The sequence below is a fragment of the Aptenodytes forsteri genome, unplaced genomic scaffold, assembly GCF_000699145.1.
Source record: "Aptenodytes forsteri isolate BGI_AS27 unplaced genomic scaffold, ASM69914v1 Scaffold172, whole genome shotgun sequence".
NCBI lineage: Eukaryota > Metazoa > Chordata > Aves > Sphenisciformes > Spheniscidae > Aptenodytes > Aptenodytes forsteri.
In genome coordinates, this window is record NW_008795018.1 from 12,643,046 (window position 1) to 12,656,531 (window position 13,486).

Below are 13,486 nucleotides of genomic sequence, written 5' to 3' on the forward strand. Positions count from 1 at the left end.
ATGTCATGGAGACCTAAGAGATTTGGGCCAGTACAGGAAAGCAGAAACAAAACCAGGAAAGATGTTTAAAAGTAATCTTGGAATTTTCAGGTAAGATTCAGGACATGAATTTGAGAGGCAGTGATAGTGAGAAAAAGAAAAGTAAGCAGCATGCATGTGACCTGAACAGGAACCAGTGAGATGTTATCTTCAAAGAAAGTGATAGCAAAAAGGATTTGCATTTGGCCCATTTAATTTAATCATTTTCATTCTTAAATATCTGGTCAAATAAAAGACGCAGGGGTCTTTGTGTATAGAAAGAGATTTTTGTGTGCATTACCTCCAGGAATGTTTGGGCCCATAGCCGGGACCTGATTTTTAGCGCTGCACTCTTCCCTCTTTCCAGTTGTCCCACAGTGCACGAAATTAGGATACACTTCACATTTGTACAGTTCTGTGTACAAAATAAAGGGAAGTCATACCTATGCTTTAAAAATGTATATAATCACTTTCAAATGCTATAAATCAGCATAACAAATCAACTTTCCTTTAAAGAGATAAGTAGTCTGAAATCAGTAATTTAATCTAATATACATGAGATACCCCATGAGTCATTGTGAGAACTACAAACCAAGGGGGAGATTCTTTTTGCACCACCAATGAATACAACCACCTACCTGTAGTAATGAAAATAAAAGCAATAATTTTCAACAATATCTAGTCTGAAGGACTCTTAAAATGTCCAAGTACTTATCAATGCTTTGAAGCATGTGCTTTGTCTTTTTCTATCAGTCATTTTGTGATTTCAACACTTTTTTTTCTGTTCTCTATGCCTGAAGTCTTTATTTATGTTCCTGAATCTTTCCCCTCTTCTAACTCTCCTGGTTTTCTTACTGATATTTACATTATAGCAGCCAGAACATTTGCTGAGATTCGTTAGTTGCTCTACTTGAAGCTTGCTGTCCATGAAATGTTCCTGATGAGCTGTGATTCTGGCTCATACACAGAGTTGAAGACAAAAGCCAAGCAATGCAACTCAAAACTGTATACTCTGTTGAAGTCTGCCAGAAGAATGCCACAAAAGAGGTTAAAAGCTGACTGGAAGCCACTGAAGGGAATGAGCAGAGTCTCATGGGGTAACCACAGAAATGATGTGGTTGTTTGGGGCATAGAAAGGAAGAAAGATCTCATAGAAGAATGATTAAAAGTGTGTGTAAAAAAATGTATAGGTTTATATATACAAATGGGTTTTACCTGAAAAGTTTTGGTTTGATTCAGGAGAAAGGCTGAGGTTTTAATTGATTCATATTTTTATAACAAAGCAGGGAATCCTTCTCTTACAGATGCTTTATTGACACTCATGACAGAAGGTCTTGTGACCTCGAAAGCAAAGCTAAGTTTTCACAAGTACATTCCCTCGGGAGAGTGAGAATGGCTGCACTACCAAAGCCCATACTTCAGAAAATGAGATGATGATGCATGTAATAGATCTGAAAACACCCTTAAGGAATCGTCTATCTTTATAGACAGCTTTCCCCACAAATCTCTATCTTATTACAAGTTAAGTAGAAGCTGTATGCTTAATCACTGTTTTCTAAATCTGCCTGAAAATGAAACTGTAAACCCTGGAACTTGCAACTATAAACTTTTTTTTAAAATGAATATTTCAAAGTATCTGTTTATTTGGCTTTTCATATTTAAACATCCTCCAACCAGATTTATTTATCTTGCAGGAAGGAGGAGAGCTGTTTTCATTAATCATAGTGGCCAAAACCACATATTAACAAAATAAATCATTAGTATGCAAAAAAGTCTGCTTTTGGCTGACATTTTAGGACCTGAACACATATTTCTACTTTTCTTAGTAATGCATTTAGCCTGTCGTGATTTTCAGAACACTGTAACATTAGAACGAATGGAAGAGAAACCAAATGTTTAATAAATGGTATAAATAGAATAAGAGGTTCTCAGAACATTTTTCCTCTCTGTGAAAATGCTTTGATGAAAATGAAATTAACTTAAAATTTCTGACAAAAAAAATACAAATTTTAACAAAGAATTACCTTTGGCTAATCAGTCATTTTCCGGAGCAACATGCACTTTCCATGTATACTTCAAATGTGTCAAAAAAAATTCAGTTTTTCTGGATCTGTAGTATGCAATGCTAAAGGCACATAGAAGTGGGACACCTTTCTAACTGAACAAATGATATATTGCTTTTCTATGCCCATCCTGAAGAAGTCCTGCTATATATCCAGTGGTAAGCACTGTACCCAATCCTATCCTAATTTGTGCTTATCAAAAGCATATTGTACTAGAAGACTGCTCATCATAGTGCCAATTTTATATTACTAAGTACTCAGCTAAATACTGTCTACATCAAGCAGCTGAAAAATCTCTGCTTCGTATTTTAAGATGCAGACACAGTACATACTTAAGAACTTTGTTACTTTCTGTTGCTGCAGTAATTTCTATGTTGGCAGCATATGAGACTAATCACTGAGAAAGATAACTGATAATTAAGGTATTACTGAAGAATGGATTAAGTGTTCTGTGGTATTGACTGGTATGTCTTCGAAAGCCCAGGCATTTTCCCTTCAGCCCCAGTGGAATCAGATTCTTCCCAGGGTATTAGGTTGATGAAAGAATTACATAGGAATCAACAGTGATTATTGTTTAAAATGGGTTCATCTGTGATTTTGTTCTTAATAACATTATGGTATTCATTACTTTCAGATTCTATCTTCTTCCTGTTACAAAAATTGCCAAATTAACTTTCAGAAGCAGCATAATTATTCTATTACTCCAGAATACTTAGGTCTGTGAGGTTCTTTTCTTCCTACCAAATTCTAGTGATGTCAAAGAATTCAAACATGAGCTTGCAGTAAACAGCTTAATAAGAGACTGGACAGCATGAAAGAAACTCTGCCCGAGGTTCATAAAAATAAATGAAAAGCACTGACTGCATGAATCCCACGACTGACCTCAAGGTCACCGAGTCTGAACACAGCCTCTAGGCAAGGGGACCTGACACCTACAATGCTGAAGTATGCTAAGGATCGGACATCGAATGCAGGAATGAAAAAAACCTCGACCTTCTGAAAATACAGCCAAGTCCAAATACTCAGGTACCAGATGGACTAATCAGAACTATTTTCCTGGGAGAGACATCTTTGCTCTTGCTTCAGTATTGTCTGGAATGTTAAAAACGCAGTGACCTGTCCCATTTGCCTTGCTTGTGGTACTGTAAAGGGAAAGAGTCTTACCTTTCCATGCGTATATAAGTACTTACTGAGGGGAACAAATATGCTCCAAAGTATTTGTATGTCAGAACTGTTACTTTACATGAAAATGTTAAATTTAAGTGTGAACTACTCTTTATGAAAGAGCCAGAATGCTAGGAGACAAGTTAACAAGAAGAGACCTACATTTCAAAAGTCAGAATCTGAAATTTAATTTGTGGAAGAGGAGTCCATTCTCTAAATCTGTGCTGAAATTCCCTGTGATAAGTGTGCCATTGCATGGCCACAGAGGTTTGTCTGCAAACAACCAGGAGTAAGACAGCCAGGAATTTGGCATGCATGATTTTTAATGTAAAAATCTGCCAAACAAAACCGCTAGCCTGTGGCATGGTGATAGGTAATAAACAATATTTTAAACTGAAAAGTTAAAAATCACTTAGAACAGTATTTAAAGTCTGTAAATAAACTGCAGTCAAACCAACAGCCACCTTGATATATTGCATACATAGTCCCAGTTTATAGTTTTTAGATAGCTCACCAATATTTTTGCAAAGTTTCTCCTGTGAGGTTCTGCCACTGTGACATCCCTTCTCCTGATGTAATGAGAAATTGTGGAATTATATAAAAAAGCAGCAAGTTCAGGAGTGTCTTGTGGAACAGCAAACTGCAAAGAGAAAAAATGCGAATGGTAATGACATACAGTGATTCTAACAGATTTGTTCCCTTCTCAGAGGTCTTGAATTTTGGAGTAACACTGTTTTTTCAATTTAACAGCACAGCCATGAGAATATACTGTCTTCAACTAGGAGCATGATTAGTAATAGCACAGCAAGATATTGCCCAGTTATAGGAATTACAGTAGGTAACATTTTTTTCCACTTTTTACTGGTGTCAATTTCATTGCTGTATTTAATTTTGTTAGACTCTTGGGGCCAGATTCTGATCTCTATAACAAGATAAATTCAAAGTTGCTACACCAAAATCTGGTCATTAGTTCAGGTCAGAATCTGCCTATTGAAATATAATGACTTTACCAGCTTTAGAAAGTAAAAGAAAAAAAAAAAAGGCAATCAATTCTGGCAACACAACTTTTGATCATTATTTGTTACAGATTTCTTTTCATAACAGCTCAACTTTGTATAATGCAACAGTTTGTCCATTTTTAATCTCATATAATAATGCACTCTCTTCAGCTTTAACTTCACAGATTATTCTCTGATTGAAACCTATTTTTATTGTTGTCTTTAATTTCTACACAGAGCATTTACAGCTTCTTTCAAGAAGCCTCAGAGAACGCCTGTGAGCCCAATTGCTGTGGAGGGAAAGATAAATTCTAATTTATGACAATCCAATCATGTAAAGTCACAATAAAATATATTTTAAGGAATTTTGTAATAAGTTCTCAACAGAAACTCACCTGAACACAGACAAGACTATTCTTTAAGGGCCTCAGATTATAAAAAGCTACATCAGATCCACCTTATCAGTTCCTTTAACCTCTGAACACAAAATATCTTAAACAAATTCCTAAAGAAAATGTCTGTAATTGTAAGAAATGTTGTAGCACTAAAGGGAAGAGAATAGCTATAAACACACAAAACCTTCCACACACTAATGCTGTGTAGTACTAGATCTGGAAAATTTGTACCATTCATCTGATTAAAATTATGAGGCTAAAGAAGGAACTATTTTGACATCGTCTGAGATCTTCAATCAAAAGCATCCTGCAAAGTAAAAGATATTATAATTTATTAACTGATGAAAACCCCTTAAGCAAAAATAAGAATATTTTTTATTTCTGCTGCTTAATTAGGTTAACATTGTCTTTTTGCAATAAGGGAACAGTTAAATAGCTAGTAAATCTCTCCCTCTCAATGTGATAACATGTGGGAATTCTCTTTCCAGGATTCTTTCACCAGCATATATAGGCTTCTTTAATGATGACAAATTAAAAGAAACACAATACAATGACATGCCTTTGAAGAAGCCCTCAATATATGATCACAACTGATACATACGTAGGTCCATTTGAATACTAGATGATTTTTATATTTACTTATTTTTTTCATAGATCCTAGAGTGTTAGCATCTTCAGTAGTAAATTATTACAGCAAAGGTTCGAAAACAGCCCTCTGTGATCAAGAGAAAACACGTCTCCTGCAACAATTTAAAAGCAGAATTTCTCCAGTGGCCTAGATGTTCAGGTTAAAGATATTATTTTATCCTTCTTGAGCCAGTAGCATGGAATTGTACAACTTTGTAGCTATTTTACATGCCACATATTTAGCACACCATACCTTATTTTAAATGGATTCTCGCTCCCTCCCTTTAACTACAACGGACTGTCTCGGTTTCCCCACCAGGAAAAACTGTACTGCTTTCTTCTCCCAAGCCTCATCACCTTGAGCAGATTTCCAGATCTCTCCAGTTCTTTGCTTCTCATTTCAAAACCCGGTTTAGCTTTTCTCTTTTTCTAGCCAGGCAATACCCCCTGCTGCAATGTGTAACTCTACCAGAAATGGAAGAGGACTTTGTGTAAAAGCTGTTATACAAGAGGTGTCAAGTGACCGTTCAAGAGCAATGCATTGGGTGGTATTATTTTGTCTCCAGACCAGGACTTACACACAGTAATAACGGCTCCGCAGCATGAGGAGAGACTGCCTCTGGGGGAGGTTAGCTTCTGCCAGTCATGCTAGTGGATGTACCTCAGCCATGTGGTAGATTTTAGCTGCTATTTCGCTGCTTCCCTGACAGGTGCCTCACTCATGGTACTACAGTGCTCAGCTATTGAGAATGTGCCATGTGTGTTACCCTGTATTGTCTACTATAGTTGGAAACCACTGCCTATACCTCTGGTATTTATAGGCACTGGCTCCATAAAACTTTTGCCAGCAGTCTGGGGGAAAAAAACCCGACTCGTCAGGAATACTGGCTCAGGCCAAAGGTCCATCTAGCTGAGCCCTCTTCTCATCAACACTGCCTTTAAGCAGATGTGGAAGGAAGAGTAGGACCAGGGCATGCATACACAATGCTCTCTCCTAATAACTTTCAGCTTCCAAATGTTTTCAGCTCAGGGACTTCCTAATCTGCATGAAGTTTTTGTTCATTTATTAATCTTCACTGGACTTCTCTTTTGTGAATTTGTCCAGTTTCCTCTTAAAACCATGTAAACTTTTAACCCTGACTACTTCCTTTGGCAACAAGTTCCAGACACCTAATACCTGTCGCATGAACCACCACTTCCTTTTGCTTGTTTTGAATCTGGCTCTACAGGCTTCATTTGATGCTTCAGTTCCTGTGCAGTGAACGCACTGCATTCCTGTGCAGGAATAGGCAGAGAGCAGCCAATCCCCACCCACGCTCTTCCCGCCACTTCTGATCTCACGGATCATATTTGTGCATAGTCACCTCCTTTCTAGATTGAAGCATCCTAGTGTACTGAGTTCTTCTGCAAGGGAATCTGTTCCATATCTTTGATCAGTCCTTTTGCTCCTCTTTACACCTTTTGCAAGATTCATAACTTTATTATCCTTTCACATCCCTCACTGCCTTCAGAGAAAGATAAGCTACAGAAACGGAAAAGTCCCTAAATAAGAGTCTTCCCGTGTGTGCACAGGTTTGATTTATCTTTGTGGAAGAAACAACAAAGCACAAAGGAAACCTTTCTACAAGACAAGAAATTCAGCAATGGGGAGGAATATACTGCTTTAACTGAAATTGAACAATCTAAGTCATTTCAAAGGGGAAATGCCCAAGCACCCTAAGAGAGCTAGCTTCTGAAATCCAAGAGGAGCCAGGCATATAATGTCCTTAGCCTTATTTGGAAATTTGAGCCAGGCATCCTGCTGTTTATACAAAACCTGAAGGAAGCTGTCTCTGTATCCTCTTCCCATCTGAAGCAATAGATAAGCATTACATATCTGAAAACTGATTTGTGTATTCATGCCGTTCAGTGCTTTGAAAAACTGAAATAAGGAAAGGATGTTTAAATTCTTGCAATAATGATTGTGCATCTAAAGCTATATTCTGCTAAGACAGATGGACCATTATTTCATTATTACAGGAAGTTCTCACACAAGCCACACAAGAATTTAGTCATGTTTATGTAACAGATGTAATCATTATCAAGTAGGAGAAGGAAGAGCAAACTCAAAAACCTAAAAAAAAATCATCAAAAAATATATTGCCTGAAAATGTCATTAAGAACTGTGGCACTATTCTACCCAGGAGCTCTGCCCTCCTGACAGTAATGCTCCCATCTCAGCTTCTTAATTGAAACTTTAAACAGAACACAGTGGCTAGGGAGGAGGGATGCTGAACTCCTTTTCATGCACTTGCAACCTGATCTGACTAGTGGCTTTGAGATGCTAGGCTTGCAAATAGAAATGCAGCAGCTCAGCTTCTTGTTCCTCACCACTTCTGAAAAATAGGTGGAAATGCCGTGGAAAAGATTAATAGAAAAAATTCTCTGTTTCCAAACTTGCTGTGCTTTGGGTACAAAATGGAAACATTTTCTATCTTCAGTTTCTTCTTCTAGAGAAACTAAATAAAAGGGTGGAATCCTAACCCCTCTCTGGCTTCCTGGGTGAAACACAAAAATCTAGCCATAATGTATTTGGTATACATCAGTTTTTCTATATTCTTGTAAGTATATATTGTAGTTCTGTCTCTTTAAGCTAAAGACTTGTCTTGTAGCTCCTGTGGCTGTGAGCAATCCCCTTCACTAGAAAGATGTCTCCACTTTCATCCACTGTACTGAACTCAAACCCCTCCTGGTATGCAAAAGACGTATAGCACTTTCAGCATTTGGAATGCAGCTCTTCCCACAAGATGTTTAACAGGCTACTGGTTAAACTCGAGAAGTGTTGTTTACTCCAGAAGTGTCTGGAATCAGTTATTCTTAATAAATTGGATACCTTGTTTTTGATGGGATAATATGTAGAGCTGTGTTTTGCTAAATCTTCTGGCTTGGAGCCAAACCAAGCTCTTTTGGGGGGATCTGCCATCACAAACATAGACCTTAAAACAGGCTTTTAGACACTGGCATATCAACACTTTACTGAAGAGGCCGCTACTAGGCTTCCCCTTGTTAGTGTTTCCTCCAAACTCTGAGATTTCCAGCTCTGGTATAAAAGAAGAACTATGTCCATGGAAGGGGAAGCAATTTGGATGGCAAACAATACCTAGGAGTAACACTTATGAAAAAATTGGTAGGGGATTTTTTCCTTTCTGCTGGTATGATTAAAATAATTATAGAATCATTTCCAAGTAGAAAAACCAAAAACCTGTCATGTTGCTGAAAAAGTTGTAACTTTTATGAGTTAATATTGGTTAAGCCATAAAATAGTTGTAGACTATATGAATCCTTTTATCAAGTGGCAATACATGAAAACTTCCATTTCTGGAGTACATTCCATGCAGAATTCCAGTTGATAGTTTCACTTTATAGGATATTCAAAGTATGTTCTTTGAAAAATTAAAATCATTCATTAACACTTTGACAGGTAAAAAATATATAGGCTTCTAAAATGACTCCCATTTTACAGATTATACTGTCTCATACTATGTTGAACTTAACCATAATATAAAATATAGCATATGATATTAAAAATATGTATCTTATCATATACTTGGTGCAAGAAAATAGCCCCTGGCAACAAAACATGCTGAGGACTGACTGGCTAAGAACCAGCTGTGCAGAAAAAGACCTGGCTTAGCTGCACATGAGCCAGCAGTGTGCCATCAGCAGTGAGGGCCAACAGCATCCTGGGCTGTATGAACAGGAGCAAAGGCAGCACACTGAGGAGGTGATTACTCCCCTCTGCTTAGCACTCATTAGACCACATGTAAATACAACATCCATTTTTGGGGCTTCAGCAGAAGACAGAGATCAATATACTGGAATGAGTTCAGTGGAGGGCCCCCCAGGGATGCTCAGGGCTGGAGCACTTGTTCTGCAGGGAGAAGCTGAGGGACCAGTGCTTGTTCAGCCCAGAGATGAGAAAGCTCTGGGGGAACCGAAGCTGTCGGAGGGAGAAGGTTATCACAAAAATGGAGCCAGGCTTTCCACAGAGGTACATGGTGGGATGATGGCAGGCAATGGGCATAAGTTGAAACAAGAGAGGTTCAGACTGGATGTAGGGAAAAACCATTTCCCTGTAAGGACAATCAAGAAGCAGCAGAATTTGCCCTGAGAGGTTTTGCAGTCCTTGGACGTTTTAAAGACCAGACTGGATAAAGCCCTGAACAACCTCGTCTGATCTCACAGCTGACCCTGCTTGAGCAGGATGTTGGATCAAAGTACTCCTGAGGTCTCTTCCAACCTGAATGAGCCTATGATCCTAAAAAACCAAATCACCATACAAATTAGCTGTAGATTATTTGTATTGGAATAAAAAACTAAAATTGTGTTACACCCTTTAAAAATACTTAATGCTACAATACCTGGTGGCTGTCTGCTCTCTATTAAATACACAGCTCCGAGAAGTTCATGTCTTTCAATTTAATGATATTGCATTATTGTGCTATAAAGGATTTTCCCCACTGCTAACAGGTTCAGATGTAAGACCTTTTGATAAACAAACCAGTGCTAGGTTGTATCAGACTCAACTGAAGAGCTATGTGCATCTCTTGACATAACAAAGGTTTACGTCACCTTTGGGAGTTCATGTGCTGAGCACTGCTGTACAGATGACTTTCTGAATTAATGTACTCCTTAGGACACAAGAATTTTCAGGGTCCCATGAGAACTGAAAAATTTTCTATCATCTATCCAAAGCCACGTTAAAAATGACCCTCAAGGAAAACCCTGCAAATTTCCATTAAAAAAATATCTTTTATCTAATGCTGCGATACTGAATCAAAATACAAGTTTCTTCTGATAAGAAGAGTACAGAAACCAAACACATACCATGCAACACAACTGTCACACTAGAAACATTATAGACTATCTATATCTTGTTTCTTACCCAGGAAAATGATCTCAGGGTCATTGTGAAAAATTCCCCAAAAGCTCCATCCCATTGTGAAGTGTAGGCAGAAAAAATCAAGCAAAACACAGACAGGGATGGAAATAAAAGGGGCTGACTTACCTTTATTTGCATTGCATTAATAGGAGAGCTCGTCTGACAGTGCAATGGTCCATGCGTCTGAATATGAAGAATATAAAGAAGAAATTCTTCTCGACTGGACACAGGCCAACCGACATGGAGAACTGTATTGTTGATGGCACTTGGTCCTATATTGTGAAGCTGTCAAACAAATATCATCAATACTTTCCAAGGCAGTAAATAACAACAAAAAACACAGCAACCACCACTTAGACATTTTCAAATTCTTAGTGTTCACAGCCTTGAAGTACCTTGGGAAAGCTATATAGATTATTAATATTAGTTTATTGATGGAGAATCTGTGGCAGGTAGGGGAAAAGGACCTCTCCATGTTAGTCACAAAGCCAGTGGCAAATCTGGCAGAACAACTGTTTTTGTCTGAATCTGTATCCAAGAAATCCATCACCTTTCCCGTTTTTTCCTACATATGAAAGAGCTGAAATTACCTAAAAAAGTATAAAAAACCCAAACCAAAACACACTAGCAAAATACACTATACAAATATATACAATGAACCTTAACAGAACATACTTGAAAATAGTAGCTGAAACTTTAGGACACAAAAGAATCACATTTCAGGGTGCAGGAATAGAAGGTATAGCAGAGCTTAAACTAGTTTTTGTGGTTAAAAACTCTACTTTCAACACTTCTCAGTTCAAATTTCCCCAAAAGAAAAAAAGGAACTAGTTTTCCTAAAGTAACATCCCAGAACATTATTCTTTTCTGGGAAAATGAGTAAAAATAGAAATCATAGAAATTTAAAAAACTGGGCTATTAAAATAGTTTTCTTATACCAGTTTACATTTTGAAAATATCTGATGACCACAGGAAGTTTGGATATGTGTTAACACTGGGCATGAGAGCTAAAGAAGCAGAACACCATGGAGCTTTAGTCAAAATTTCTAGAGATGTGAGAACCTCCTTTTTTTAAATGTGCAGAATTTTTGTGACTGATGAGCTTTATTTAGAACCAAATAAAACCCACTTTCAATCTTATAGCTTCTTCAGTAAAGGATTTTTGGGTGGGTTTTTGGCCTTTTTTATGCTTTGCTGATATCAATAAACCATGAAAGCAGTTTCTTTAATCACTGTAACTAATCACTGTAACTATTTTAATACATTTGAAGTCACATATGAAACAGCCCAAATGCTTGAGACAGGAAGATTTGTTAGAGATTTTTCAGTTTAGAGAAATGTGTTAAGGTGAGGAATTCACAAATAATATTTTGTATTTTACAGTCTGATTCATTATAGTTTAGTATTAGTCATGCAAATTGTAATCTTACACTGCTGATTAAGCTCAGTTGCTTATATTTTCTTGAGTGCTAGTTTGTGAATTATAACCACATGTGAAGCACTCTGTTTTACCCCCTAGAATAAAGGTCATCCATCAGATTCCAAAGGTGGCCTGTATTTGATGTAGTTCACTCAATGCACTTTTTTCTAACCTGAACTCTTCTCTCTTAATTGATGAATCATCCATAGAAAAAACCCAACAACAATAGAAGGTAGAAATATGTATACTTCAAACATTAAGAGTTATTTTCAACACAACATTTTCTGAGCAATGAGGTAACAAGCTATATGTATGTCTACAGTTTTTTTTCAGTTAGCTCATTGTTAAAGGAAACATATTTTTTCCTGTGCACAACACTCACAGCTTTTAATGAGAAACCAATCAAATCACTGAAAATATTTGGCATTGATTGTAATGAGCTTTTAAGCACTGTTTTTAATTCTTGTCAAACACACAAAATGTTTATAGATCCCTTAAATATCAAAGACAGACTCCTAGCATAAACTAATATCTCCTCCACTAACATGAACAGATACTGGGGTTGTGAATTCGCAGATTGAATTTGGGTCACGTGCTAAAGTCAGAATATTTACATTTGTGGCTTTATCTAGTTGCAGATAAAGACAATAAGCCAAATTCATCAGGATTTCAATGGGAGCAGCATGACGTTCTGTGGCAACATGTATCATTTTTACCTCATAGATGTGTTCTACTAAAGGACCAAGTTCTTCTTCTTTTGTAGGTTCATCTTTGGGTTCCCAGTTGTGAAGCGGCAAAATAATTGTTGGGGGGTGAGACACTCTGTAATACATAAACCAGGCTGAAACAGTAACTGTTACCAGTGACCGGCTGCATTACTTTTAGAAAAAAAATTAAGACCACTATAGAAACCTGAGCTCTTAAGGGCATTTTATTTGGCGACATTCATTAGAATTAGGTGAGGTGAACAATACAATGCTTCCATAAAGTACTACCCAGTCTTTACAGACTACTGAGGGTGTGCATTTAGTTTCATACTTCCTCTGATGGATGGTCCTTTCCAGACAAGGGAGTGACTCTCTCTATTTGGAGAGAGGAATGCAGTCTGTCGGGCATTTACATCATTCTCACTGATGAGGTATCTGAATACATTATCCACAAAACTAGAGTAATGATACGTAAATAAATGTATTTTCTCATTTCCATTTAAAGCCTGTAGATGTTTAATGTTATGCATCTTCCTTCCCTGCAATCCATTTTTAGATATTTATTTAACTGCTCTGACTGTAAATTCCTTATAACCTCTGTTATTATTCCTTTAAAAAACCTTGCAAAGTAGTCTATCTCATTTTACAGGTGGGAAACTGAGGTACTGTCACTTCCATAAAGTCACAATGGAAATTGGTGTATCAAGAAACTGAATTCAGGACTAGAGCCTGAAATAGTGCTCCAGGGTTCCCATTTGCTTCGCAAACGAAGTGGCACCTAAGGCATTCCCTGAAACACTGTTGCAACTTGCAACATGTAAATCAATCATAAATGAAGAAAACAGTGACAATGTTTGACATCTTTCTTTCTGTCTGCTATTTTATTTTTCCTTTCCTTCTCTGTCTGACCTCAAGAAAGGACCAAGTAGTCTTCTGTTAATGTTTCTATTTGAATCACAAGCATTTTATTTCCCATAAAAACTGGAGGTGCCTTGGAGGGATCCCATTCAGACGCCAACTTTAATCTTATTCAGTTGTTGAGAAGTTGGGAAATCAGATCCCAAGAATTTCTTTTAGCATGGTAGGTGAGCTCTGGCACAGACATCTGTCATCTGCTAGTCCTGAAAGTAGCTCTTGGTGCTAAAATTGTAAGTATTACTCTTTCTTTACAAG

At 37.3% G+C, this 13,486-nt stretch overlaps 1 protein-coding gene across 1 annotated transcript in view; it reads right to left on the bottom strand.

Moving 5' to 3' along the window:
* Window positions 1–13,486, bottom strand: part of ITGA8 (integrin subunit alpha 8) — a 122,790-nt gene that overhangs the window by 27,553 nt on the left and 81,751 nt on the right. Inside the window, exons 24-27 of the mRNA XM_009275732.1 lie at window positions 12,323–12,428; window positions 10,313–10,471; window positions 3,760–3,885; window positions 320–433 (exon numbers count right to left, since the gene is read on the bottom strand). Of these exons, the coding sequence (XP_009274007.1) occupies window positions 320–433; window positions 3,760–3,885; window positions 10,313–10,471; window positions 12,323–12,428 (505 nt within the window). The remainder of the gene's footprint in view (window positions 1–319; window positions 434–3,759; window positions 3,886–10,312; window positions 10,472–12,322; window positions 12,429–13,486) is intronic.